Source organism: Topomyia yanbarensis, chromosome 3 (genome assembly GCF_030247195.1).
Source record: "Topomyia yanbarensis strain Yona2022 chromosome 3, ASM3024719v1, whole genome shotgun sequence".
NCBI lineage: Eukaryota > Metazoa > Arthropoda > Insecta > Diptera > Culicidae > Topomyia > Topomyia yanbarensis.
Window position 1 is genome coordinate 107909921 of NC_080672.1, and position 27932 is coordinate 107937852.

General features: G+C 37.6%; 2 protein-coding genes across 4 annotated transcripts; both read left to right on the plus strand.

Moving 5' to 3' along the window:
- Window positions 1–2312: 2312 nt before the first annotated feature.
- Window positions 2313–27411, plus strand: LOC131688941 (inositol polyphosphate multikinase). The gene is made up of 5 exons (XM_058973583.1): window positions 2313–2577; window positions 25425–25628; window positions 25684–26127; window positions 26187–26578; window positions 26644–27411. Exons 2-5 carry the CDS (start codon window positions 25427–25429, stop codon window positions 26875–26877), a joined length of 1272 nt encoding a protein of 423 aa, XP_058829566.1. The 5' UTR covers window positions 2313–2577; window positions 25425–25426; the 3' UTR covers window positions 26878–27411.
- On the plus strand, window positions 2838–18756 carry LOC131688942 (hydroxyacyl-coenzyme A dehydrogenase, mitochondrial-like). 3 transcript variants are annotated; one of them, XM_058973586.1, is made up of 4 exons: window positions 2842–2964; window positions 17107–17260; window positions 17327–17602; window positions 17664–18756. In XM_058973586.1, the coding sequence occupies exons 2-4, from the start codon at window positions 17195–17197 to the stop codon at window positions 18198–18200; spliced, it is 879 nt and encodes a 292-aa protein (XP_058829569.1). In that variant the 5' UTR covers window positions 2842–2964; window positions 17107–17194; the 3' UTR covers window positions 18201–18756. The 3 variants fall into 3 exon arrangements, with proteins under 3 accessions (XP_058829568.1, XP_058829569.1, XP_058829567.1); XM_058973585.1 differs by lacking the exons at window positions 17107–17260; window positions 17327–17602; window positions 17664–18756 and adding exons at window positions 3052–3165; window positions 3344–4227 and having other exon boundaries at window positions 2838–2964; XM_058973584.1 differs by lacking the exons at window positions 17107–17260; window positions 17327–17602; window positions 17664–18756 and adding an exon at window positions 3344–4227 and having other exon boundaries at window positions 2856–3165.
- Window positions 27412–27932: the final 521 nt, after the last annotated feature.

The following is a 27932-nucleotide window of genomic DNA, read 5'->3' on the forward strand; positions in this document are numbered from 1 at the left end:
CCATCGAACACTAGATTAAAATTATTAAAAGCTTGTTGTGCCAAGGACTTAGTGAGGTGAGTGAAGTGACATATCGAGGGACCAAATTAACTCATTCTATTACACTGTGAACCATAAGTTTTCAGGGATTTCTTCGGGAGTTGGGAGTCTCGATTAGTCTCTGGTTTTATTTTATATAGAGCTTTCAAAGTAGAACTAGAACTGAACTAATCACATCCCCAACAGAGCGATTTCGATGTTTTGTTTCAAGATTTAAAATTGTTGTACGTTGCTGTCCTATGTGTTGTTTAATTTAAAACACGTTTAGAATCTAGGGGCAGATCACTCTAAGTGCTATAACAAATTGGTAGGTAATTGTCTAGTTTAGAGACTTTAGTGATGAGGTCCAATTTTAATGCGGATTGTTGCCAAAACGGTGTATTTCAACCTAAATAAACCGAATCCGAGAGCGGAAATATAAAATTATTAACCAAAGTTTGGTAAACTGAAAAAATAAGTTGTGCTTAATAATACTTATAACAGTGACAGTGCTTTAACAAGTGAAGTTATACTGGGAGCTAGTGTGATGCGGCTTGGCCGCATATCCGAGGCCAAGGATCCGAAGCGAAGCAAAGCCGCTTAGGCTCCATTGGACGAGGCATTGATGAATCCGTAGTTGGAATTGCAAGCGAACCTGTGATTCGTCTCGTTTGCCCGGTTTACTCAAACATAGGGGCTACAGGTAGTTAAAAGCCGACTGAGCGGCAGCAAAGTCGGACAGTGCACCAGAAAGCGATATGGCGTAGCCACATTAGTAAGTGTTCGGTTGACTAATGTGGCAGATTCGGTCTATTTAGGTTAAAATACACCGTTTTGGCACAAATCCGCATTAAAATTGGAGCTCTATCACTAAATTTCTAAACTAGACAATTACCAATTGGTATCAAATTGAACAAAAAATGCATTTCATTTAAATTTTTGCATTGACTTTATACTTCCTTGTAGAAAAGTCTGTTTAACAATCGTCTTAGGTTGGTCTGATGTAGAGCTAGTTTTTTGCAGTGATTTAACGTCTTACACGCAACGCAAAATACATTCTTAATATCTAATTTAATGAAAAAATGCATTTTTTCGCTGATTTGAAAAAAATGCATAACAAGTGATCTGCCACTGTTTAAAATTGTTTTAATTCTTAAAAGCGCAATATTGTTTTGAAACAACATTGCGAAAATCACGTCAAAATTGTCAAATAACGTATTGAAGCTAGAAGCAAGCTTCACAAAATTTGAAAAAATTGATTTGCGCCTTTAAGGGTTGACTACAAAGAGAGTATTTAGCACAGTCACGTAGACGGAGGGCAAGCACTAGGTGATTTGACGCGTACTTTTTTAAATCTTTGCATCACTTAATGCACTTTATGGTACTTAATGGTACATAAAGTAACTAATTATGTAAGACTTTTGGCACTACGTGGTATTGAAGATTTAGTGCTTGCCTCTCGCACTTAGACTGGGTAAAAATAATGCTGAAAGCACGAAGAGACCTGAATTTTGAACTAATTAGAACACATGTCTAAACTTCTGCTGGAGACAGCAAGTTCTAGTTTTAAAATAGTCAGTTTTATCAAATACAAATAATTTGTATTCGGTTTTATATTATCTGTCAAAATTATAAATCTATAACTGAAGCACTCCGGAACACACCCAAAGGGAGAGTTTGGCAACCGGTAATGTAAAAAAAACGAGATCTCAGTATGCGTACTTGAGGTTCAACTGAGAAAGCCTAAAAAGCGGCCATCTTTGAAAACGAAAAAGCACTTTTTACACAATCTTCAAGAAAACTTATCAATATATTCGGGGCATGGCTAGAATGCTATTAGGCAATCCATTAGACGTTTGTTTCACAATTCAGCGGTGGGTTCTGTCAACAAGTCTACTCCTGCGAACAGAAAAACTCGTCCGACAAACAACTTTCGTTAGTTCGATTCGTTTGATGTTGGTCGAATTAACGATATTGTCGGACGTCGCACCCCTCGGAGTAACGTCAGAATAAGTAAACAAGAAATAATCAGCTGATCAGAAACGTCTCATGGATTGCCCAATTGATTCATTTTCATACAAATTCTACCGACGATGTGCAATAAAGCTGCTTTTTTCGATCTCAAAGATGGCTGCTTTACGGGGCTTTCTGAGTAGAACCTAAGATATTTTTTACCCATTGTTAAATACTTGTAGTTGTCCGTGCATTCGTTTATCACGAGTGTATTCTGGCCTGATTATCGATTAAACTCATGCGCACAGTGTACACCATACCATTTCCTGTTCTGAGGCAACGCTGCGCTTCTGAAATATTGCATGTCTGTTGTGATTATTTTTGTTGTTGTTTTGTGATTGCTGTCAAATTCAGATATAGTGATATCCGTGATATCAGTAAAGCATTTTTGTTTAATGTGTAGTTTTTACTAGGCCGGATTGATTTTTTGATATTTTGAGTAAGTGCTCGCGTTTTTTTGTAGTCACGTTTAACATAGTAAAGAAATAACGCAGTGCACCGTGTCAATCTTGGATTTTTAGATCAACACTCAACGATGGCTTTCATGTAAGTTGACACATAATTGTAATTTGAAAGCGACTGCGATTGATACGTTGGTCACGTTACAATAAGCTAATATGGCATTTTTATCAGAAAACGTATAATCTGAGATATCTAAAATCAATCATTGATATTTACAATCGGTTCAGCATCGAACAGACAAAACAAAGCTCCAGTGCACACACATATGCATCTGCAAAGCTTTTTTTCTCGAAGCTTTCCTATCACTACCGCCGAAACCACCACACGAGCATATCGCGATTAACGTTACAACCCTGGCTTTGTCAAAGTTTAGTGTTGTATATATAGCTCACCGCCGGTGGACGCATTTTCATTATAACTCTTAATTATTATCAATTATTTTTAATTGTGCAATTCAAATCGATAGTTTAGGTAATTTTTTCCGTTAATTGTTTTGGTTACTGTCAACTTTATATTTTGCATCGAGATAATAGAATTTTGTCCCAAAAAAATTTCAAGAAATCTTCCATCATGTCGGTGCTACGTGTTTTCACTCGAAAGATGGCCACTGCAGCCAAGATAAATAATGTAGTCGTAATTGGAGGTGGTCTGATGGGTTCCGGTATTGCTCAGGTAAGAGATTTCATGATTATTTTTGTAACGTCGAAGGTCGCTACACTGCGCAGCTTCACCGGTCCAAAGGTCATTGTTTATGATTATGTATTATCGTTATCATGCATGACGTTGCATACCGGCTAATAGGAGGCTATCAAATGAGAACACTTCTGATTGCAATGGGCTCCTCTTATAGGTGGCAGCAGCAACTGGCCACAATGTAACTTTGGTGGAGGTGAACGACCAACTAGTGGACAAGGCGATTGGTGGAATCAAGAAAAGCCTGGAACGTGTTGCGAAAAAGCAGTTCAAAGATGATTCTGCGAAGGGACAGGAATACATTCAAGGAACGCTTGACAAATTAAAGGGATCATCAAAATTGGAGGAATCGGTAGCTCGCAGTGATCTTGTGATTGAAGCCATCGTCGAAAAAATGCCAATCAAGCACGAGCTCTTTGGGAAAATTGATGCTGTTGCTCCAGCAGGAACGATATTTGCTAGTAATACATCATCGCTTTCAATCGGCGAGATCGGATCCGTTACAAAGCGCGAGGATCGTTTTGGAGGATTGCATTTCTTCAATCCGGTGCCAATGATGAAATTACTTGAAGTCATTCGTACCGATAAAACCTCCGAAGAAACGTATCAGCAGCTTATGGAGTTTGGAAAGCGCATGGGAAAAACTTGCATCACGTGCAAAGACACGCCCGGATTTGTGGTCAACCGACTACTGGTTCCATATATGGCAGAAGCGATTCGTTTACTGGAGCGTGGCGACGCCAGCGCAAGGGATATCGATATAGCAATGAAGCTGGGCGCTGGATACCCTATGGGGCCTTTCGAGCTGAACGATTATGTTGGGTTGGATACCACCAATAATATTATGCAAGGATGGCATGCAAAATATCCAGATAATCCCCTGTTCGAACCTTCAAAATTGCTCGAGAAGCTTGTTGCAGAGGGAAAACTAGGTGTCAAAAGTGGAGAGGGATTTTATTCTTATAAAAAGTAAGAGTAGGTAGCTTTGCAGCAATTATGTGCATTGTTGAAGTAATAAAGTTTAATTAATCTGCCACACAAGTCTGATAATATTTGTTTTCAAAATCCAAGCCTCAATCTACTCATGATCGCTTCATTATTTTGAAGGCTTGAAAATTACATAGTAAATGCTGATCTTTTTTGTGCGGGGGTAGTAGAGATTTGACACTTTCAGAACGGTATCATTTTTTTGAATTTGCTGTTTTAAAACGTAGGTATTTGAATTCGTTATGTATTACTGTCCCCAAGGCAAATGAACCATTATTCATATTATTATTGAGAGAGCCATTAGACCGTCACCTAAGGGGTTGCTTTCAAATCGATATCAAAAAGAAACCCAGGGAATATTGAACATTTTTATTGAATCTCTCGTACAGTTTGTTAAAACCAGGACTTATTCTGCGTAATCAAGGAGCTTGGTCACAATATGAACATATGGGCGCAGCAAGTCACTTGTTCCATATTTCGTCTTACCTTTAGTTCAATGCGTTAAATGGAGTAAATCGGCAGATGCCATGGTACAAATTGTACCAAATTTCTTTGGAACCTATCCAACGGAATATGGAGATAGACTGGCCCGAACGGTAGAATTGGTCCATCGGTAGCGGTGGGTAGTCGCTGTAGACAAAGCCTCCACCTTACACACAGTAGCAAACCCGCTACCAGTGCAATCGCAATGGCAACAGTCTAATAAAAATCTACCTCGGCATTCGAAAGGCAAACAGAAATGAACAGCACCATTTCATTGATGCTCATCGTCGACAGGTTTTCAGTGGTGATATTAAGTGGTTTTTCTTTTGTCAAATCTCACGACAAAGAGGCACATGTCTGTCTTTACCATGAGACATGTTAGTAGACTTGAGTGATTCGTAGTTATGCTGCCTAAGCTCGACCCCTGCCAGCAGAAGACAAAAGATTACCCCGTAAGATTTTAACCCTTAAATGCATGAAACTGATGTTTCATTGGTACTCGTTTTTCGGTACGGATGCGATATGTACCTCTTATTGAGACTTTATATCACAGAACTCGATATGTTGGCAACAGTATGCATTTAAGGGTTAAGCTGGTTTCTAATTACCCTGCAGCTTCTAGTTTTTCAACCTGTATATTTCACATTTTCTCACTTGAGTAGGGGAGATCGAGGCTAGTTTGGGGGTGTTTTCAATTTTCATATTTTACCCGACCCCAGGGTATGTTAGCGGTATGTATGGATGCACCAGGAAATAAGCAATCAAATGTAGATTCATTTACTTTAGAAGTCCTTATGGAACGTGCTGAATGTCTATTGAAGAAAATTGTGTATTAACCGACATTTGTTATATATTTCAGTCTTAATACACCGGCATTTTGACTTCGACCCGTACTCCATGTTCAAAAGCAAATTTTCGAAATTCTTCAGGCAATTGGCAAAAGTAAATAATCCATGCATTGACGAGATACACAAGAAAAAGATTCTTTTACTTTGGAGTGAATTCCAGAAATAAAATTTTTGATGATTATTTTCGCACTATGAATCAGTAGCGTCTGACTCAAATGGCACGTTCCCCATGTTGATCGGAGATTTCTGATTTTATTCTTTTAGAGTTTAATAAATGCTTTATATGCATAACCCGGTGGTAAAGCTGTACCCAATTTTTCCTACGCATACTACCAACCGTTCAATTCTTACACCTGCTCAAAGAAAGTAACTTGAGCCTTAACTGTGTGCAGAACTGTGAAAAATCCATATCATCTACCGCTTATGATAGCGTCCAAACGCTATAGCCATGACGTTACACGCTTGGCATAAGAGCAAAAACTCATACAAACAGGCACGCGGCCCCTCTATTTGTAGTACAGCTGATTAATTTTTCTGAAGATCTAAGATTCTCTGTTTTTTTAGTGGGCTGATAGGACTGCAGCTTAGAGCTTAGGGGATCTCGGTCCGTCCCGCGAGACAAAATTTGCAAAATCGGACGAATTAGCAACTGTCTGCCAAGTAAACACCGGTCCTCGGGAGGAGGACTAAATTCTGCGCCTGTTTGTCTCTAAGTGTATAACGTCAAGACCACTATTTTGTTTAGTCCAATGTATCAAGCTCCTAACAACGCGTGTTAAATCGTCAGTGATGCAATTAAAACTTCGCATTGATTCCGCTTCTGTCTTGTTCCTGATCTCCTCTTGGGTCCCCTAGGTCTGAAGCGGATCAATCGACTATTAACTAATTCAGAGAGCGCTGATAATCGTAATATCCAATAATATTAATTTCCCTGTAACTATGTATTCTGCCAGTTATGATTCCTGTTCTAGTGTGTATTAATAGTCGCTTTGTTTGAAAATCAAAAATAATTTAAGATTTTAATTGTTAGAACTAAGCCACAGAGAACAGATATCCAGTTTCAAACAAACAAGTTTAAAATGCTTGTTTTGTCGTTTGAACAAATATTTGCTATACCATTACGACCACCATACTGGCATATCCCATAATTATAACGATCACTTGGATAGCAATTCCGTAACACTTACGCACTAAACGGCAGGACAGAACCACATTTGATGGAAACCTCTCGATTATCTTTGGATGTACCTTTTACTCAACTTTCACGCTTGAGATGAATGTCTGCTCTCCGAAATTGATGTTGCTTCTCAGTTTTGCACGATCCAGGGGGAACTTGGCCTTGATCCCACCGCTCCGTTATCGATGTTACGTGTTATTCGTTATGGAATATTGCTTGTTTGGGGTCCATTCCTAAACAATGTCTCGCAGAAAAAGTCTAAAAATTGTTGTTGGTTTTATTAACCCCGCTCCGCTAGTACGTCTCAAGTTTTTCTCTCGGTAATTCATGGTTTTTTCCCAACTATCAATACGCGACATCATTTATGAACGGCCCTTGGTAATATGTTTAGAGTAGACAATCCAATGAAAAATAGGATTGACAGGATTTTTGTGCGTTTTAGCACCATGTGTCACATCTTTTATGTTTTTTAGTATACATACTAAGAATACCAAATCATGTGATGTGATGGCCGGAAGATAAGAGAAGCACCCCCCCCCCCCCCTCTTCTTTTTGTCCATTCTCTGTTCAACCTTAATTAATAACAGAGTTACAAGCGTGCTAACCTTTCATTGTTTAGTTACATAGGTGACATTTTAGATTTTAGAATGATACCTAGCACCAGATAGTGGAGTAAGACATTTTCAATGTCAATATATAGGGGGAACTGGCCCAATTCGGACTTAGTAAGGGTTTATGAGCTATAGAACTGCAACGTGTCAACCGATGCACAAATAAGTATTTTTTCCTGAAAGTCTGATCAATCGCGCACTTATTTTTTTAAGGTGACCTTTTCCTAACTTTTACCGTATTGTGTATAAACGGTTCTGTGCAAAAGTACATGAAAGGTCCGAATTACCCCAACCCTGTTCCAATTCGGACCACCCATTTCTTAGCGATTTTTTGCAATGGAAATGAATTCCTATTTTCGACTTAGTTATTCTTATTTGATTTTCACTAAATGTCGAATTGTGAAATGAAAAGTTTTCTTTGATATATAAAACTTTGAAGTAAATATACAATAAAAAGTAAGAGCAGGGCCAAATTACTTAAAAATAGGTTATGAGCTATAACGCCGAAATCTGTCAACCGATTTGCAAAAACTTATGTTTTCCTGAAAGCTCGACCGACTGCGCACACTTTCCTCTCAAACAGTTTTTCGCGATTGCGTATCTGAGGCAAAAGGTCCGAATTGGACCAACCCATATTCTATTATTCACACACCGATTAAACGAAAACAGTTGATAGTCTCGTCCAAAATAAGATATTAAATAAAAAATATTATCCGGAAGATCCAAAATCACGATAATGCACTTGATTTAATTAATTGTTGTTGCCAAAAAAAATCTTGTTTTCGGCTTACACATTTTTCATAAAAAAGTGCTCCGAAACGACATTCGCCCCTAGCGCACGCACACGAAAACTGTGAGATAGAACAGAGCTACATGTCAGCCATGAAAATTATATATCTATACCGTTTATTCAAAACGTAATATCTAACAAATGTAAACAAACTGAGTTTATTATGCCAAATAAAAGCTAAGCATTGACTCTTTATCGTCCACAAATAATAGAGAAAAATGATAACTTTTATATGTTAATTTAATTTTAAGTCAAAATGTCACATATAGTATACCAAAGCTTTGCTAATATTTTGTAGATGTGATGTTTTGCGTTGTGATGTTTCTTCAAGTCGACTGTAGTTAGTATGTTTTTCCAATGCCAAACCTCATATCTACACTCTCGGTTGCAATACAGCACATGAAATATATCACAACTACAAGCCCGTCTCTCTAAACGTCACAGTAAAATGTAACGTCTACAAACGGAGTTGTCAAGACCACATATGTAAAAGAGCATAATAGCAAAAGTGATCAGCAAAATGTAATAAAATAATAGTTATCAATTATCTCTCTATTATCTTCGCGAAAAACATGTAATATGCTTATACGATCCTGCAATGAGTAAATGCAGAGGTGATAGTAGAATTAATAGCCTTCTGTGTGCTTTAATTGTTAAATAAATTTGAAAGTTGCAAGGAAATTTTTGCACGCGATTTTCTCCGTTTGACGTTTCTGTTAGATATGATGTAATGAAAAAACGCTCTAGATATACGCTTTTTATAATATTACCATAGCTGAAAAACAGCTGGGGCTCCGAATTGGCCAGCGGTCCGAATTGGGTCACTTCCCCCTATCAAAAGTTGTTGTTAGGAAAGCTCTATTATTGGTAACTTCTGCATGATGCAAATACACTGAAAACGCTAATAACTTGTAAAAATGGCATAATTACTCGAATAATGGTTTTTGTTGAAACAAAATTCCAAATATCTCGCAAATTATTCCATTCTGAAGGATTTTAGTTAAAAGCATTCTGATTTGAAATAACATTTAGAATCATATTTTATTATAAAATTGTAGTTTTATCTGTCAATTAGTATGAAGTTTAAATAAAGATGTTCAAAATTATCGTTTGGAAAACTTTTATTGATAGTTTGTATTGCTTTTAAAACGTTTTCTTTCTTTTTAGGGTCTTGTTGTCAAAAGATAAAAAAGAATTATAAAATGTTTTGACTTTCTCAATAGAAAGGTATTGCTCTGAAACCCGAAGAGCCGGAGAGCCGAGTGACATATACCATTTGATTCAGTTCGTCGAGTTCGCCAAATGTCTGTGTGTATGTATGTGTGTATGTGTGTGTATATGACCACAATAAAACTCACTTTTCTCAGAGATGGCTGAACCGGTTTTCACAAACTTAGTCTCAAATGAAAGGTACAACGTTCTCATCATTCCCATGCTATCGAAATTTTAATAGATCCGACTTCCGGAACTACAGTATCCTGCAAAGAATTATAAAGGTAAAAAATTCCGTCGAGATTTTATGCCATCTCAAAAAAAATTTTTTTGATAGGAATCGACTTTTGGGACTTTGTCTTTTTGTCTCTCATATAAAGAAAGGCTATGCACTCACTGTAAAAATCGAGTTTTTATGTATGTATGTGTGTGTGTTATTTAAACTCACACAATTTTCTCAGAGATGGCTGAACCGATTTTCACAAACTTAGTTTCATCTGAAAGGTATAACGCTACCATAATTTTTAGTTGATCCGACTTCCGGTTCCTGAGTTACGGATTGAAGAGTGCGGTCATACAGCAAATTCCCATATAAACTAGTACCACCATGTCTAAATAATGTAATTCATATTAAAAAGGGTGCAACATTGCTTTGATTTACTGGTCTAGATCACTAATGATCATTCAAAGTAGCTTTGACCACATTGGCCACCTATGACGGGTCATGATGCCCCCGGGGAACTCGCCAAGTTCCTAAGCTAATATCACACCCATTTCCCAGCGAATTCTTGACGGATTTTTATTCAAATGAAAGATACAATAACCCCATTGACTGCTGATAAATTTCATTCGATTCTGGATTCTGGTTCCGAAGTTACAGGTTGGTTAGTAAGGTTACACTGTAATTTCCCATATAATCCGTTACAATCGCAATACCTCAGAGGCTAAAAACTATTGAAATGGTAACCAAATTACTTCGCTTCGCAGATCTAGATTACTGATTGCCAATGAAACATTCTTTGAATATATTGTCTACTACTGACGATTTCGGAAGTCCCGGATTCCGGGCATATTCGACAATTAAAGTCACATGGGTTCTTCGGCGATGACTAAACCGATTTTCACAAATCAAATCTCAAATAAAACGCATAGTATGCAGTTGAATATTGCATTGCCTTCCTCTTCTTATTCTTACACCTCCCTACTTCATCACCTCCCCCCTTGGACCACCTTCACACCCGCATTTTCTTCATCCATGTTGCATATAGAAATAAAATAAAGTATTTCTGACGCATCCTCCACTCTCATTCCGCTGAGCCCCCACTCCCTTTCCAAATTCATTCTCCAAGCATTTCAAATTATCACATAAAGATAACATTAAACTCATGTTGAATAAGCTAATTAGGGTAATGAGCCTATTTTCGCCATATTTCTATTATCACCCTACCCATTTGAAGCCGTTGGTTAGAGCAGCGTCTGCCATCTCTGTTCAATGCATTGAATCAAGATGTAGAGCAACAATAGGGGCACTCGATTCGAGTTTTCGTTGCGCTCAAACACGAACATTTCACCGTTTTTAGGGCATTTGTGTTATTATGTTGGTTCTTAAAAACAAAGCAAAGCTGTTGATGCCAATTTGTACGCATTCCATTGATTGTAGGCCGAGTAATTAATAAATTAGTGTGGCACCCTCCCAAATAGGAAGAAAATAGGCACTTTACCCTAATTATTACACTTTTTGTTTAATGTGAGTCAGCGTTGACTTTCGTGGTAGTCGTGAGATATGTGTATAGTATGAATTTAATTGACTAATATGTATAATATGAATTTAATAGACTTTTCCACAGTTATATTGAACATAACCAGTAGACCGGCAACAATTTTGACTTTTTTCGGAACACTGCTAATTCGAATGGTAATTGATAATGATAATCATATGCAAAATATGAGCTTTTTCAGATAGCTCTAGTTCACCCACAAGAGGTTTCAAGTTTCTATAGGAATATATATGGAAACACGGAAATAAAAACTTAAATTCCAATAAAATATTTCACAGTAACTCTGCGTACCTCAAAAAAAATGCAAAATGGGATCAATTTGCAGTCTTCGGCAATCTTGATCCTTACACCTTAAGCTATATATCTGCAGATTTTGGGATGCACAAGATGATACTGGCATTTTGTACTGAATTTATTGTTTCAATTGCCTATTTTTCATATATTTTCACGTACAAACTTGAAAACTCTTGTGAGTGAATGAGAGTTTTCGAAAAAGGTCATATTTGACAAGTGGCATTTGAAGCCGATTATCGTTTTATTTCACAGTGTTCCGAAAAAAAGTCAAAATTGTCGCCGGTCTAATAATCTGCTATTGAATCATAGTTTGGATAAATGAGAAAGGCACAATTGCACCACTAGGTGGATTTAAACAGGTTTTTCAATTTAATATTACCGTGGCAGTTTTTTCTTTTACAAAATTTTAGAACTCGAATTATGATTTCTTTTATTGTATATAGTTGTCATGTCATGTAGAATAAAAATGTAATAAACACATTTAAAAGCTTTTAATGAATATAAACGAAAAAATTCTCATGTTCATGATTGAGAAAGGCACAATTGCACCGCTAGGTGGATTAAAACAGTTTTGCCTTTCTCATATAAAGAAAGGCTATGCAATCACTCTAAAAATCGATTTTCAAACCGAGGCCCAGATGAGTGTCATATCCCATTCGATGCAGTTCGTCGAGATCGCAAAATGTCTGTGTGTGTATGTATGTGCGTGTGTATGTGTGTGTCAAATAATGTCACTCAATTTTCTCAGAGATGGCTGAACCGATTTGCACAAACTCAGTTTCAAATGAACGGTATAACGCTTCTATAAGACGCTTTTGAATTTTTAGTTGATCGGACTTCCGGTTCTGGAGTTACGGGTGGCATACAGTAAATTCCCATATAAACTGGTAACCCTATGATGTCCGAATAATGTAATACATATTCAAATACGTTCAACATTACTTGGATTTGCGGGTCTAGATCACTAATGACCAATTAAAGTAGTTTTGGCCACATTGGTCACCTATGACGGATCTTGATGCCCCCTGGGAACTCGCCAAGTTCCCGAGCTGTTTCACACCTATTTGCCAGCAAACTCTTAACCGATTTTTACAAACTTGATTTCATGAAAGGTATAATGCTCCCATTGCCTGTTATTGAATCTCAGTGAGTTCTGACGTATGGTTCCGGAGTTACAGGTTGGTTATTGCAGTCACATAGGAATTTCTCATATAAACCGGTACAATCCTAATATGTACCTCATAGGTCAAAAATCTATTGAAATGAACATCAAATTACTTCGATTCGCAGTCCTAGATCACTGATGGTGATTAAAGATTATTGGAATATATTGTTTACTATCGATAATTCCGGAAGTCCCGGGATCCGGGCACATTCCAGAACTAAAGCCACTTCGGTGATGACTGAACTAATTTTCGCTAACCTAGTCTCAAATGGAAGGTATAATATGCAGTTCGGTGTTGAACCTTCCATCTACTCCTCCCCTTCCATTCTTTCAGACAAACCCCCTCTAACCCCCTCCCCCTCTCAGACCAACCTCACCCCTGCATTCCCTTCATCCACTCCGTATACCAAAATAAGTTACGTGATTCTCGACGCATCTTCCCCCTCCTACTAATTATACCCCTTTCCTTCCCCACCACCCCGCATTTCAAAATATGTCAACATGAAGACAATATTGTACTCACGCTGATTAAGCTATTTTGTTTGTTTCAAGTGTGCCAGCGTCGACATGTTTGACACCGCCAGGCTTTTGATGGTGAGCAAAGCTATGGGAAAGCATGTTGAAGTCTGCCCTCAAAGCCCATTGGGGATAAAATCACGATGTGATGTGATGTGTGATGCATCATCACAGTTCCTCGATGGCGGTGTGGTTAACGCACCCTACTAGAGAATGGGAGATCGCAGGTTCGATTCCTGCTTGAGGACATATCTTTTCCCAGTGTGTCCAATAAATGGTGAATTATCATCGTTCGCGGTTCATTCTTTCTGTCTATTTCCCATAGGACACGTTCCGTAAAACCTTAAAAAAGGTAAAAACAAGACTCACGTCAAAACAAGGAACATATTTCCACAATGTTATATTGAACGTAACCAGGTTTTAAATCATAGCTTGGATAAATGAGAAAGGCACAATTGCACCACTAGGTGGATTAAAACAGGTTTTTATTTTCAAGTTAGTAGCTTTTGAACTTTTGAAGTTTATTGAATTTAACGTTTTTTAGTCATTGATAACTCGGAAAAGATTCGGAATATTACGAAAAAAAATCACAAAAAAAAATCACAAGAAATGTAACTTATGAAATCTGTAATTATTAACCTTCCTTAGGCCTTAACTATTTGTAGCGAATAAGATGTTAGCAGGTTATATAGACCCGGATTTCGAACTCAGTTATAAGACACATTTTCAGCCAAATCTATACATACTTGTACCCAAATTGTTTGTTAGAGTTTCAATTTTTAGTTTCTCTTAAATATTACCGTTTTTTACCTGATGGCCAGTGGAATTTGGTTGCGAATGGCATGTTTGGCATACATAGATGTATGCAGAAATGTTACCGCCGGACGGGGCTACTTTGGATATGTGGGGCTACTTTGGATATGTGGGGCTACTTTGGATATGTGGGGCTACTTTGCACACTTTAGTTTTTCAATATTTTCTAACAGACACACTTCTATTAGTTTTACCGTACTTTTGATATTTGTGTGGCTCTATCGTTTAACCATTTTGCATATGTCTTATCTTAGCACTGTTTACAAAAATAAACAAAATACTTCAAGGGTCTATAACAGTGATTGGACGCTCGTAAAATGCTCGACAAAACAGAAAATCTTGAGCGTTCTGAGACTACTTATTGTTTTTCGAAAAGAAGAAGCAAAATGATGAAAGATGACATTTTCCGTTTATTTCTAGTAAGTCAGGGTCGGTTTTTATGAGCATTTGAAGGTTTTTGTATCTGCAAAAAGTTCTTTCGAATATCATTACCAACAACTTTACCGAAGATTCCGAGCCTCTAAATAATGTTTATTCTTCATATTTTTTCCAGGAGGGATAAAATTATTAAATTAATTTTTTAAAGAGATGCTCTGTATTATTTTAATTTCTTCGAAGACATTGAACCTCCAAAGTTGGCGGTTGCAAAATAATATGATCTTGACGAAATAATGTGATGGCTACCCAATTCACTAATTTCTGTTTCATAAGCGGTATCTGAAATTTTTTGAATGGTTCATGAAATTTCGAAATACGAATTTGTATTATAAATACTCTAAAAATACTGGGAACTTTGAGATATAATATAATAATGGAATTTTTGTTTGACAAAATAGTCAATACTTTTTAGAACATAGGCGAAAAATCCTTGCTACATTTGTCATATGGAAGAGTTATGCACTTTATAAAACGGCAATCTAAATCCGGAAAGCCTCTTTTTGCCTTTCTCATATAGAAAGGTTATGCAATCACTCTGAAAAACGTCAACCTAATCCCGGCCCGGAGGGCCGAGTGTCATATCCCATTCGACTCAGTTCGTCGAGATCGGAAAAAATCTGTATGTGTGTGGGTATGTATGTATGTGTGTGTATGTGTGTGTATGTATGTGCGTATGTGTCAAATAATGTCACTCATTTTTCTCAGAGATGGTTGGACCGATTTGCCCAAACTTAGTCTCAAATGAAAGGTGCAACCTTCCCATCGGCTGCTATTGAATTTTGGATCGATCGGAATTCTGGTTCCGGAATTACGGGTTTCAGAGTGCGGCCACACAGAAATTTCTCATATAAACTATAGGAAAAATTAAAAAAAAGAATTTTTATTTTTGATGCTAAATGTGTTCAAGGTGCATGAAACGTCGAGATTTGATGCAAACTCGAAAAAAAATTTGACGACGATTCACTTTTTTGGATTTTGGCACATTTTTGCCTTTCTCATATAGAAAGGTTATGCAATCACTCTGAAAAACGTCAACCTAATCCCGGCCCGGAGGGCCGAGTGTCATATCCCATTCGACTCAGTTCGTCGAGATCGGAAAAGTCTGTATGTGTGTGTATGTGTGTGTGTATGTATGTGCGTATGTGTCAAATAATGTCACTCATTTTTCTCAGAGATGGCTGGACCGATTTGCCCAAACTTAGTCTGAAATGAAAGGTGCAACCTTCCCATCGGCTGCTATTGAATTTTGGATCGATCGGAATTCTGGTTCCGGAATTACGGGTTTCAGAGTGCGGCCACACAGAAATTTCTCATATAAACTATAGGAAAAATTTAAAAAAATTATTTTTGATGCTAAAAGTGTTCAAGGTGCATGAAACGTCGAGATTTGATGCAAACTCGAAAAAAAATTTGACGATGATTCACTTTTTTGGATTTTGGCACATTTTTGCCTTTCTCATATAGAAAGGTTATGCAATCACTATGAAAAACGTCAACCTAATTTTTTTCGACTCGCATAAGGTTTCTGGATTTTAACAGGGGCGTAGTCGATGGTTTACGGAGAGGGGTTACACCCCCCCTCTACTGTTCGCGCCCCTCCTTTAAAAATCTCCTTAAATCACCCCTCAGACCACCACCCCATCCAGCCCTCATACCCCTCCCTTTCAACCCCATCATCTTTAAACCACCACTATATCACAAAGCATACCAATTTAAGCTGGGGAGTCGTGCGTTCATGGGACTTTCGCCCTCTTCACATACCCACCCCCCCCCCATGACAAAATGAGTTAGCAAGCAGATAACATTGATCTAATGCTGATTAGGCTAATGGAGTATGATATTTTTTTGTTTCAAGTGTTTCACCGTCGACACGTAGCTCATCAAGTTCGTGGCTGGCATGCCATTGTGTATAAGTGCAAAGTGTACTAAGAATGTAATGGACATTTCCACGATTATGTTGAACATAAAAAGCCTCCGTGCCATAGTTTAGAGAAATGAGAAAGGCACAATTGCACCGCTAGGTGGATTAAAACAGGTTTTTTTCTGCTGAAGTCGGTTGCGAAGCGGGACGTGGAACCACAATTCTCCCACAAATTCTAATAAGTATGAAGATGAGCTTTGTCGATTGCCTATTAAGCTGAGTAAATATTACAATTTTTCAACTATGTTTCCAATTTATCAATCAACGTTGACGCATATTAATCTGGTCCATGGTGTCGAACGGTTTCGCATGTTGCTGCTGCTATGGAATAATAGTTTGCGCATTAATTAGAATGAAACAATTACACCAATTGGTGGATTAAAACATGCTTTTTTCGATATCGTTGCAGCCATTCCCAGAATATCGTGTTTCTGAAAGACCGTTTGATTACAGCTCATGTCATAACGAATTTCTTGACGCATTATCAGTCTACTACCAGTTTGCATATTTTTTCTTTCCATCTCGTTCATTTTGCAATTTTTTTAGGCATTTTCTTACACATACTTCGAGTATCCATTTAATGAGTGGTTAGACCGAACATGTGCAATGCATAGAATTTACAGTAGCAGAAACTAGAGGTAGATAGAAAAAGATGCTAGTTTACAGTGTAAGACACCTTCCTCTGCTCCATAAAATTCCTGCAATGCCGATTCTTCACATTAGACACAAAATAATTGCTTTTACAATCAATTGAACAGCGTGACATCATGACGTATGAGATAAATAAGGACTTATCTGTTCTATTTCGTACTTAAATTACGTCTAAATAAACGCCAGAAGTAATAGTCTAAATCTAATACACAAACTGTTACCGTATGTACTTTCAGAAGGCCATTCTGAATACGTGTCTGTGTTGAGGTAATAAACCAAGCGGCTTTACTAGTTCTCTGGTCCTCGAATTCACACCTCAAAGACATGACGTCACCAATTAAAAATGTAGTCGTAGCTGGTGCCGGTACCATGGGTTCAGGAATAGCAATGGTATACTCTGTTCGTTAAACCTTGGTCGGACTTTGGTCAACACTAAGCAGAACAATATATCCGCAGGTTGCAGCAGCAACGGGTCATACCGTTACACTGGTGGACATGAGTCAACAAATCCTAGATAAGTCACGTACAGAGATCGAAAAGAATGCCAATCGTTTTGCGCGCAAGTTCTTCAAAGATGACCCAGACTCTGCTCATTCGCTGGTCACCGAAGCATTATCTCGAACCAGCTACACTACGAATTTGGAAGATGCCATTAGCAGCGCAGATCTTGTGATTGAGGCTATTGTGGAAAATATGGAAATCAAAAAAGATTTTTTCAGACGTATTGACGATGTATATTATGTGTTCTGGCAAATGACTGGAGTAATTCAAAACATGTTTCTTACTTTGACAGATCGCTCCACCCCATGTGATTTTTGTTAGCAACACATCTTCCCTATCCATATCAGAAATGAGTGCCATCACAAAACGAGAGGATCGCTTCGCAGGGTTCCATTTCTTCAATCCAGTACCTCTGATGAAACTGATTGAGCTAATCCGGACTGATAAAACATCAGATGAAACTTACACTGCTTTGTTAGCTTTTGGTCGTGCGTTGGGTAAAACGTGCATCAACTGTAAGGATACACCGGGATTTATCGTGAACCGTTTGCTGTTCACGCTAACCTCAGAGGCGCTTCAAATGCTTGAACGTGGAGATGCAACCGCACGGGATATTGACACGGCTACGAAATTGGGATTAGGACACCCTATGGGCCCATTCGAACTAATGGATATGGTTGGATTGGATGTGTCGTTGAATATCATGCAGGAGCGACAGGTTCGTTTCCCCAATGATCCAAAAAATGTCCCAAGTCCTATTCTGGAGAAAATGGTTTCAGAAAATAAGTTGGGAGTTAAAAGTGGCGAAGGATTCTATAATTACAAGTAAATTATACGTTTGTTGCGATAGTTATTTTATTATTGGTTATGGTTCAATACATATTGATATGATGGGCTAAACAATCAAAATGTATTTTTTTCTTTCGACACAAGACATAGGGTGATGAGCCCATTTTCGCCATGTTTCTATTATCACCCTACCCATTTGAAGCCGTTGGTTAGAGCAGTGTCTGCCATCTTTGTTCAACGCATTTAGTCAAATGGTAGCGCAACAATAGGGGCACTCGATTCGAGTTTTCGTTGCACTCAAACACGAGAATTGTTTCAGCGCATTTGTATTATTATATTTGTTCTTAACAGCGAAGCAAAGTTGTTAATGTCAATTTTTACGCATTTCATTAATTGCAGGCCGAGGAATTAATGAATGCTTACTATGGTGAAAATAGGCGCTTTACCCTATGTATATTGAAACTTTTCTAACGCCCTACCCCTTTATTCTCTGCAGACCCGCCGAATGCTCGGTGCATTTTTTCCTATCTGCACATTTAACCCTTTTATAAGGCAGTGGCAACTATATTGGCACCAACAATTCTTAGCCAACTGTCAAGATTCTTTTTGAAAGGAAATTCCAGACAAACCGTTACTTTCTAAACACAGTTCATAGCAGTTAATGAAAGAGAAAACTTTTTTCTTTTGTATACTACCAACATCTATGATTGGCGAGTAACGGTTTGTCCAGAATTTCCTTTCAAAAAGAATTTTGACAGTTGACTTTTAAGCCGTAATAATATGTTTGTCGAGACATATACTTATTGAAAGGACTTCATAATTTTTTGGACGTTGACAAACCCACAATAACGATTTGAGAACAGTTTGTATCTCTAAAGATGGCCAATATTGACCAGTTTTCAACATATAAGCCCAATCTCTATAAAACCTACAATTCACCAAATATTTTAAAATAAATATGATTGTTAGGATCACTTGGACTACAATATGCAGTTGTTCACATGGATTTACATGTAATCTTTAAAAGAAGAGCCTTTTTGATTGCTCAGAAATGTATCGAATATGTTTTCGTGCCTTTAAGGCAGTGGCAAACATATTGCCACCAATGTTTTTGGGCTTCGCGGGCAGTGGCAACTATAATGCCCCCAACGATTTGTATTGATTTAAATAATTGTTTCGGTTACCGATGAATTATACTTGTACTGTTCTTATTCATTCGACACTTCTAGGTTAATATGTGTCACTATGAAAAAATATCCTTTGACGTTTCCATGTACTTACTTCTGTGAAAAACTTACTTACTTCTGTGAAAAACAAAATTATTCATTTCATAAATTTTATCTTTGCATTGAGAAAACAGCAGATACTAAACAATTTTGTCATACTGATCGCAGTGGCAGATGCCAAATCGAACACTTTATGTAATCCATTTTTTTTTTCAAAAATCCATACGAAATTTAAAATATCACAAAATCTCATCGTTGAGAATGCACTTATGCCAGGCGTTCGGTTTCCTATAGCCAAGAGTTTTCGCTTTCTCATCAGCAAACCAGAGCTTCTGTATTTGCCTCCCGCGACATCACCCGGGACAAGCCAGTTGCTTTAAGTGTTCACATGGATTGTGTAAACTGTTTAATTTTTTGTTTTAGAGCTAATTTGGGTACTAGTTTAGATACATCATCTAACTAGACACCCAGTTGGTGCTAGATACTGACGAGATGAATTCGAAACACAAAAATCAAACGATTCTGAGGATTTCTCTGGTTGTGCATTGTCTCCCGAAGACTTGTATGTAACTGAAACTTAGCTGCGGACGAAATTTGATTAAGAACCTTTTCCGTATGCCGTAACATAACAGTCATTGTGCGGGCAGCTGTAGTCATATTTGTGGTGAAATATATTGCTGAGTACATAAAGTACATAAATGATACTGATACAGAAACCTTTGTATCAGGGCGCCACAAAATGACATGATGTTTTGACATCATCAGTTATCGGACTCACCTCTCAAATAAATGATTAGGGTATTAGGACCACTGTTTTGCTAAGACCCTTCGTACTGCTGGCGACCTCTGATTTTTATAAAGTGGTTTTTTTTGGGTAAATTTTCAGCTTCATGCCAGTTGAAGTGCTACTAAACCATTTTAGACTCTTTCCAACATTTGTATTGTCCTAGAAATTCAAATAGAGAAGTCTGGTAAGTTAGTTTTAACAATTATGTGATTATAACATTATAACATTAAAACATTAAAACTTCAAAGCTGGGTATCTACAATATTTCAGCAGTATAAAAAACACTTTAATCTGTTAACCCGGACATATGAGTTATTCAAGTTTTTGAAATTTTAGTTATTCATCAAAAATAATAGCGTTTCACAAAATATAGCGACTTGAGTGTAACGGAACTTGGTCATTCTAGAAACAAATCCTCGAAGGAGCTGGGCGAGGCTTGTTGTAAAGGTAAATGAATAAGTTGATCGGCATCTCCGATCGGTTCACGTTCCGACCAGACCAGTCTCGTCATGCAAATAGCAAAGAATCTAACGTCAAATGCAGCCAGTCCATTTAAACTATGTGAGGCAAAAAGAGAGGCTATGTGAGACAAACGATAGTGTGAACAGAAAAAAGAGGAAAAATAACGAACGAACAACACGAAGCCCGAGACAATCGAAAACGGGTATCGATGTCGGGAGAAATTCCGCTATCGTGGAACTCTCAACACCAGCTAACAGTTAGATAGAAATGAGTAGCGCCAAGAAGGATAGTGACTCATTATGGTCAGAACCACTGGATCGACTTGCGTCTCGGCAGATGACGATATTTGCAGCAGACCTGAGCAGTTTAGCTATACCACGCCGGTTGGACAGTAAGCAACAATGGAACACGAACGATTAACCCTTTGCGACGCAGTGGGACGTATACATCCCACCTACACACCTAGAAAAAATCGTGTAAATTTACTTCTCCTGACCCTGACATATACGAGCATCAAAAATGACTTAGTTTTACGTTTGCTTTTAATTTTACATGACGTTTATTTTCGTAAATCGTGTAATTTTACTACACATATTGCGTTTGTTTTCAGTGGCAGTAAGTATAATTTTATGTCATTGCGCATGTAAAGTATATGTTTCATGTAAAATTAAATGGAACACGGTAATGTTTCGTCATTTCGAGAATTACGGGTTGCTAAATTGTGTCATGTTTGCAATTACGTCAATGATAAAATTCATAATTTTTTGGTGTGTACTTCTCCTAAGTTTTTATTGGATTTCTAGTTAGCGTTGACATATCAATACGAATTCGTTCTTTTAATAAACTCTTAGGGTTGTAAGGAGTACAACTAGCACAAAAAATTATGTGAATTTGTTAATTACTTATTAGTTATAAACAATTAAAACTCGAAAATGAATTTACAATTTCCAATAAATTCGGCTGTGTCTGAACTAAAAGTCCTAGAGATCTAAAAAAATTTTTGCAAGTATCTCAAACAATGAACTAAATATATTTTTTGCAGAATTTTTCGAAAAAAAATTATCAAAATGTGCAAAAATTAAGTTTATTATTATGTTGGCCTATAAAAGAATCTGAGAGCCAGGGATAACTTCTCAACTAGCATAAATATAGATTATGTGGTTTTTGAGGTCACTGATTACGATTCTTAACACAAAATTTATAAATTCAAAATGGCGACTACACAATGGCAGCCATTTTTATGAAATTTGTGAATTTTGTTACAATGAGCATAAAACTCGATTTACGAAAATTCAAAATGGCGCCTACAAAATGCCAACAATTTTTTACATAATTGGCAAATTTTGTTAGTCAGTATAAAAGTCGATTCACAGGGGTTTTTGGGTCGCACAGTCGCCATATCTGATCCGCCCTTTTGAATTTTACATTTCGACGTCAGAGTCAAAATCAGCGACCCCGAAAACCTACATAAAGCTAAAAATAACAGCATCAAGAATAAAAAAAAATCGCGTAGCAAAGGGTTAACAAAAAATAAAAAGAGCAAGAGCACAATCGCTCCTGAACTAATTCCTAGCGGGGTTCCCGGTTTAAGTTTAGTCGTAGGCTTACTACAATCTACTGCAGTAAGAATTCGACACTACCCCGAGCCAGCAGGCAGTGGTGTCTGTTGAAGATTCCTTTTCGATAACATATATAGACCTTATTTGTTGAGCAGAGTCGATTGGTACACAAGGACTTGGTTTTTCAAGCCTCGGAATTTTGAAGTAGAATACTTATAACGTTTCAATATGGGGGCCCCTTTTCAAAAATTTCTGCTGAGATATTTTCACAGTTTTCAAATGCGAATAACTTCCGTTGTACTGATCGAAATCGCAATATTTTTGCGCTATCTGATCAGAAATATTTGCACGTATATCTATTCACACTAACGCAGCCCAAACTTGTTCAGTAATTTCTTTTGACGACTTGCTCAGTAAAGTGATATTTTTAAGGAGCTGTCAGCAAATTGTTTAAAAATTTGCGGAATAGTTTTCATTTTTTAGCGATTTTCAGTAATTTTTCGAATAATTTACTGAAACCCGCAATATTTTCCACTGAATTTATCAGCTCTTCTGTTTTGGTACATAAACATTATCTAGTAAAATACTGACTGATTGTTCGGCGAAATTGTACCAACGTTACCGAACCTCGTCAAAAACTTACAAAACAGGTACAGCAAATCATCTGTCAAGTAGCCATATTCAGAGGAAACTGCTGACTGACCAGTGTTTTTTGACGTTTGGATAGAACGGATTGCGGAAAGTTCGGTACCAAATTGTTTTACTGAATTGATTACCGAACGGTTTGCTGTTCAAAACCCCAGCAAAATTTTACTGTACCCAGTAATTTAAATTAAGTGTGCACAGATAACGAAAATAATGTATTTTGTAAAGGTGGTAATTATCTGCGCTGATTGGTCCGTACAATTGAACCAAGCAGTGAGCGTTGCTAGGACTGCCTCTTTGTTATCGAATGAACTTCGCCAGGTATAAAAACGGCCCATAGGAAAAAGTTCGTCAGTTTGCTTTCTGACCTCGCAGCAGCTGTTACGTTTTGTGTCAGCTCAAACTCTTCGGTTGGAATGTATTCAATGACTGCCGCCAGGCATCATTCCATCCAATGATGCATAGGCGTGTCAGTCTCATGCATACAATGATCAGCACAAATCGTAGAAAAAGCAGAATGCTCTTTTTTCGGAGTTCAATTAACGGATTGCAAGTGTATGCGTGGCGGGCTCAGATAAATTCAACATTTGGTTAATTTTCTTTTGGCTAGCAGTATTTGACGATTTGATTAGCATTGGTTGTTGTGTTGTGTGAAGGAGATGATGTTGGCTCATTGGATACTGATATAATATGTTTCTGCTGTTGATTTGATACTCGGGGCAGAGTGGAACAACTTTTTACATATCATCTATGTATATGCTGCTATAAACACAGTTTAATTGTATAACTGCTGCTTGTATGACGGGATTTGTACATCAACATTAAGAACGGTTTATTTTATGTTCAGCTATATTTGATTTTAGTTATTTCATAGTTCAACTAATGAAATGCTCCATTAATAGTAATGTCCTGGCACTACATTCGTTGCTTGGTTATTTTCATACGTGGCAATTGCAAGGTTATTGCGAAAACTCCAAGAAACCTATTTGGTGAAGGTTCATATTATGTATAGGGCATTCGCCTTAACTCTCTAATGCTGACATTCCACGCACAAATGCCCTTCTGCTGGCTCTTAACTGAAGAGTGAATTCAATTTACAGTAAGTCCAAAAACTATGTTTTATCGGATTTGGCCCTTAATTTACTTTATTTGTTCATGCCATACTTTAAAGTGGCTTATTTCTAAAAATATTCAAATATTCAGCAAGGTGAATGCATTTTGATCCCACTATGCATATGTGTATTGAAATATTCAATAATCAAGGCCGGTGGGTAATGTGGGTAGTAAAGGTAGTACTATCCACTTGAAAATAATCGAGTTGGTAATTACCCACTTGAAACTTTGGAACAAACCTAACATTTTAATTTTGCCACGCATGTGTCTTGGGTGCACGTTTGAAATTTTCGAGGTATGACCAAGATTCCATTTGCACAAACACGTATCAAGTGATTTATGTAAATGTAATGCAAGCGTATGTAGGAGTAGATGGGGTAAAATACACCCCTAAGAAAATATAATCATAACATAGCTATAGATAATCAATTGGGAGAATTTAATTGATGATATCATTTAGCCAACATTTTACTCTGAAATCACAATCGCTTTGCAAAATATTCAGGAACATGAAAAATATTCAATTTTTCAAAATCTTTATAAATTGCTCTTTGAAAAATGGGCAGAGCAAAACGAACCCGTGCGGTGGTAAAATGCACCACAACAACGGGGTACAATGCATCATAACAAATATCGAAATGGCTGATTTTAATGCAGAAGTTAGCAAAAATTGCAGCATTTGAATTAACAGCCTAAGTGTATTTTACTTCACTCCGGTTATGTCTCTGACATATCCATGTTTTTTTCAAAGTTTGAGGGTTTCTAAACCTTTCTTTTATAAACCCCTATTGAGAATTTTCTGTTCATGAGCCTGGGGGCCGCTGCACCTAATTTTCAATAAGCAGTGTTATAACCCATATTTCCAGTCTCGTCTTGCTTTTGAAAGAATATAACCTTGTATACTATCGGCGAGCAATGCCATAATGGCCGAACAGAATTTGTAATTTTTGACTTTCCCCTAATATGCACAATACGATGTAATAATACCTAAGCTCTAGTTTGAATGCTGTACCACAGATAAGCTGTACTATGGCCGTTTCTATACAATCTCTAGTGACTAATTGATTGACATTCTATGCTGCCAGCATGTCGAAACGCAGCAAAGTGCCATCATTTACGTATGAGGGTACATCGTTATCAACATGGCATGTAATTGATATCCGAAAGCTTTTATTCTGTTCCGCTTGTAACGCTATCGGTCACATGGGCGCTCTACTTCATGACAATAAGGTGGGTAAGGTTTAGCTGACTAGAGAGATAATGCCAACTGCGATAAATGGATAACTTTTGGGAACGATAAATTTTCTCAGCTTCGTGCAAACGGCACTTCCTTCGTATTGATAAACTTCGAACAGGTAGCAGTCGCTTTCAAGAGTCAGCCAAAGGGTGGTTGTTTTTTGTTGTTGTTGAATTTAATTAATTGCTATTTTTCATACCTCCTTCCCTCATTGCTACGCATTATCCTATCACAGTCATGAGTCACGTTCACCGTCATCTTAAACTTCCACCTTATCAGAAGAAGAAAAATCATGCAAATGGTCTCAGTGGAAGTTCCCAGTCCATACGAGCACTAGCGATGTCGTCCAGCCAGGAATACCCGGATATGCCCGATTGGGTGCAGCCGTTGGAAAGCCAAGTAGCTGGTCATACGTTTCAACAGAAAACGGATAGTATAGGTAACAACAAAAATTCTTACTAAATCATATGTAAATTGCTAACATCATTTCATAGGTTTGTTAAAAACTGTCAACGAAAATGAGATTCTCAAACCAGCCGGAAAGGTACTATGTGGAGCTCGTGAAATCAAATTTTACGAACAGATTCAATCTGCTAGTACGGAAACGGATTTGGTGATGTTGAAGGGAATCATTCCACAGTATCTAGGGCACACAAAAATACCAGTAGATGGAAAACTCGTCCAGTTTATCAAACTTTCGGATTTGACCCATGGTATGTTGGAACCGTGCGTAATGGACGTTAAGATCGGTTGTCGCACTTGGGATCCTTTGGCTACACCAGAAAAGCGAAAAGCGGAAGAATCCAAGTATCAAGCTTGCAAGCAGAATTTGGGCCTGTGCATTCCTGGTTTTCAAGTTTACTCTATCGCAAACGGCCGACGAATGCGATATGGCAGGGACTATGGCAAAAAGTTGACTGAAGTTACTGTGAGAGACGGTTCGAGCGCAATAATTATGAATTATAACTATCTATTAATATTAAATTATATTTCGCAGCATTCCGTAAATTCCTGAACGCTGACAGTGGTCTTTGTCGACAACTATTGATGCAGTTCCTATCCGATCTGTGGACAATCCAGAAATGGGCCCGAACACAAACCACGTTTCGACTATACTCCAGCTCCGTCCTGCTAGTGTATGATGCGCGTCGTCTGAAACCAATACTTCAGTATCAACCCAAAAGTCTGATTAGTTATAGTTCTGTACCCACCAGCAACAGTGTAGGTCCTGGTAGTCCCACAGTCATCACTGATGGATCGAATAGCCCAATCGCTGGTTCCAGCTCACCGGTACAGCTTTCGCCTACCGGTGGAGATACGGGTATCGATCCACTGCAACATTACTTCAAAATTCAAAGAAGTCATTCAGCTATCCATAATTATGAAGAGGTAGGGTTGAACATCAATCTAGTTACTGATATAATTTTAACTAATTTCTTAATTTTTCAACCAAGGAAATGAAGACAATGCGTGAAAATTACGTTTTTATGAGAGATAATCTAGTCGGATCGTACAACAACAAAGTATGGGCAAGCGCTCGCATGATTGATTTTGCACATGCCTTCATGGCTGAGGATAGTACCATCGATAGCAACTATCTACAGGGAATTGAGAGTTTGGTGAAAATTTTCGAAGGTTTCCTGAAAGAATGTGAATCAGAGAATGTACCCAAACCAGGCGTGCCATAAAGGGAGAGCCGATGACAATATAAAACGTCCACATTTGTGTCGTGATCATAAATCTTAAATTTCGATCTACCCAAGTGTTCGCGGATGAGGCTAGTAACTATCTACGGGATACTGAAGAGTTGGTGAGAAGATTTGAGTGTTTCATGAAGTGATATAAATTTAGCTATTAATAACCGTACAGGTCAAAAAATTGCATTTGTATAAAAATTGTAAATCATAAAATTTTGTTTCGATTATACTTTCCTACTTAGTTTACTCATTCAGAATTGTTACGAGATACTCATGAGAAAGATTTACCATTAACATATGTGACAGTGTTGACCCATACATTACATAGCTTATATTTTTTACCAAATGTTTCACTTTTTGTGTGGTGTGACTCTTCCTGGCTTTCTTTACAAAACTCGGAAGGATATTGGTTGAGCAAATCGTGGTTACAAACAAAGATGTTGCTACAAATTACGCTTTTAAATTAGGTTTAGGTGCTAGTTTCCGAATATACCTACAATATTAATAAAATGTTTGATAAGTTTATCTTTTGTATCTAGTATTGCATCAAAGAATGATTGGAAGAACTCCTTGAAGATATATACAGCACATGAAATACAAAGTGTCATTCTGCTAATTATGTACACCTTCAGAAAACCTACTACCAAGCAATTGAAATGTGCTTGGATAAAACGTTATTACAACCTATTTCTGCAACTTATATGCATTAATTGTACGCCTACTGTCTCACCGCTGCACTTGTCAGTGTGTACACTGCTTTATGGTCGCACCCATGACCGCGCACCCGGCTTCCTATTAGCGTTACGGCGATTCAGAGGCTGCCCTTCCATGTTGCTCAGGGATACATTTCTCCTACACACATCCATACATACAGGCATACATTCTGACATACATACATACATATAGACTATTTTCGAAGACTGGCAACTCTGTCCAGAATCTGGAGACAGTAACAGCAACGCCACTTGCGGGTAAAGGTGGTACTTCCCATAGTGATGCACACACACATATACACTTTTACATAAAGCTTCCTACCTTCCTCCAAT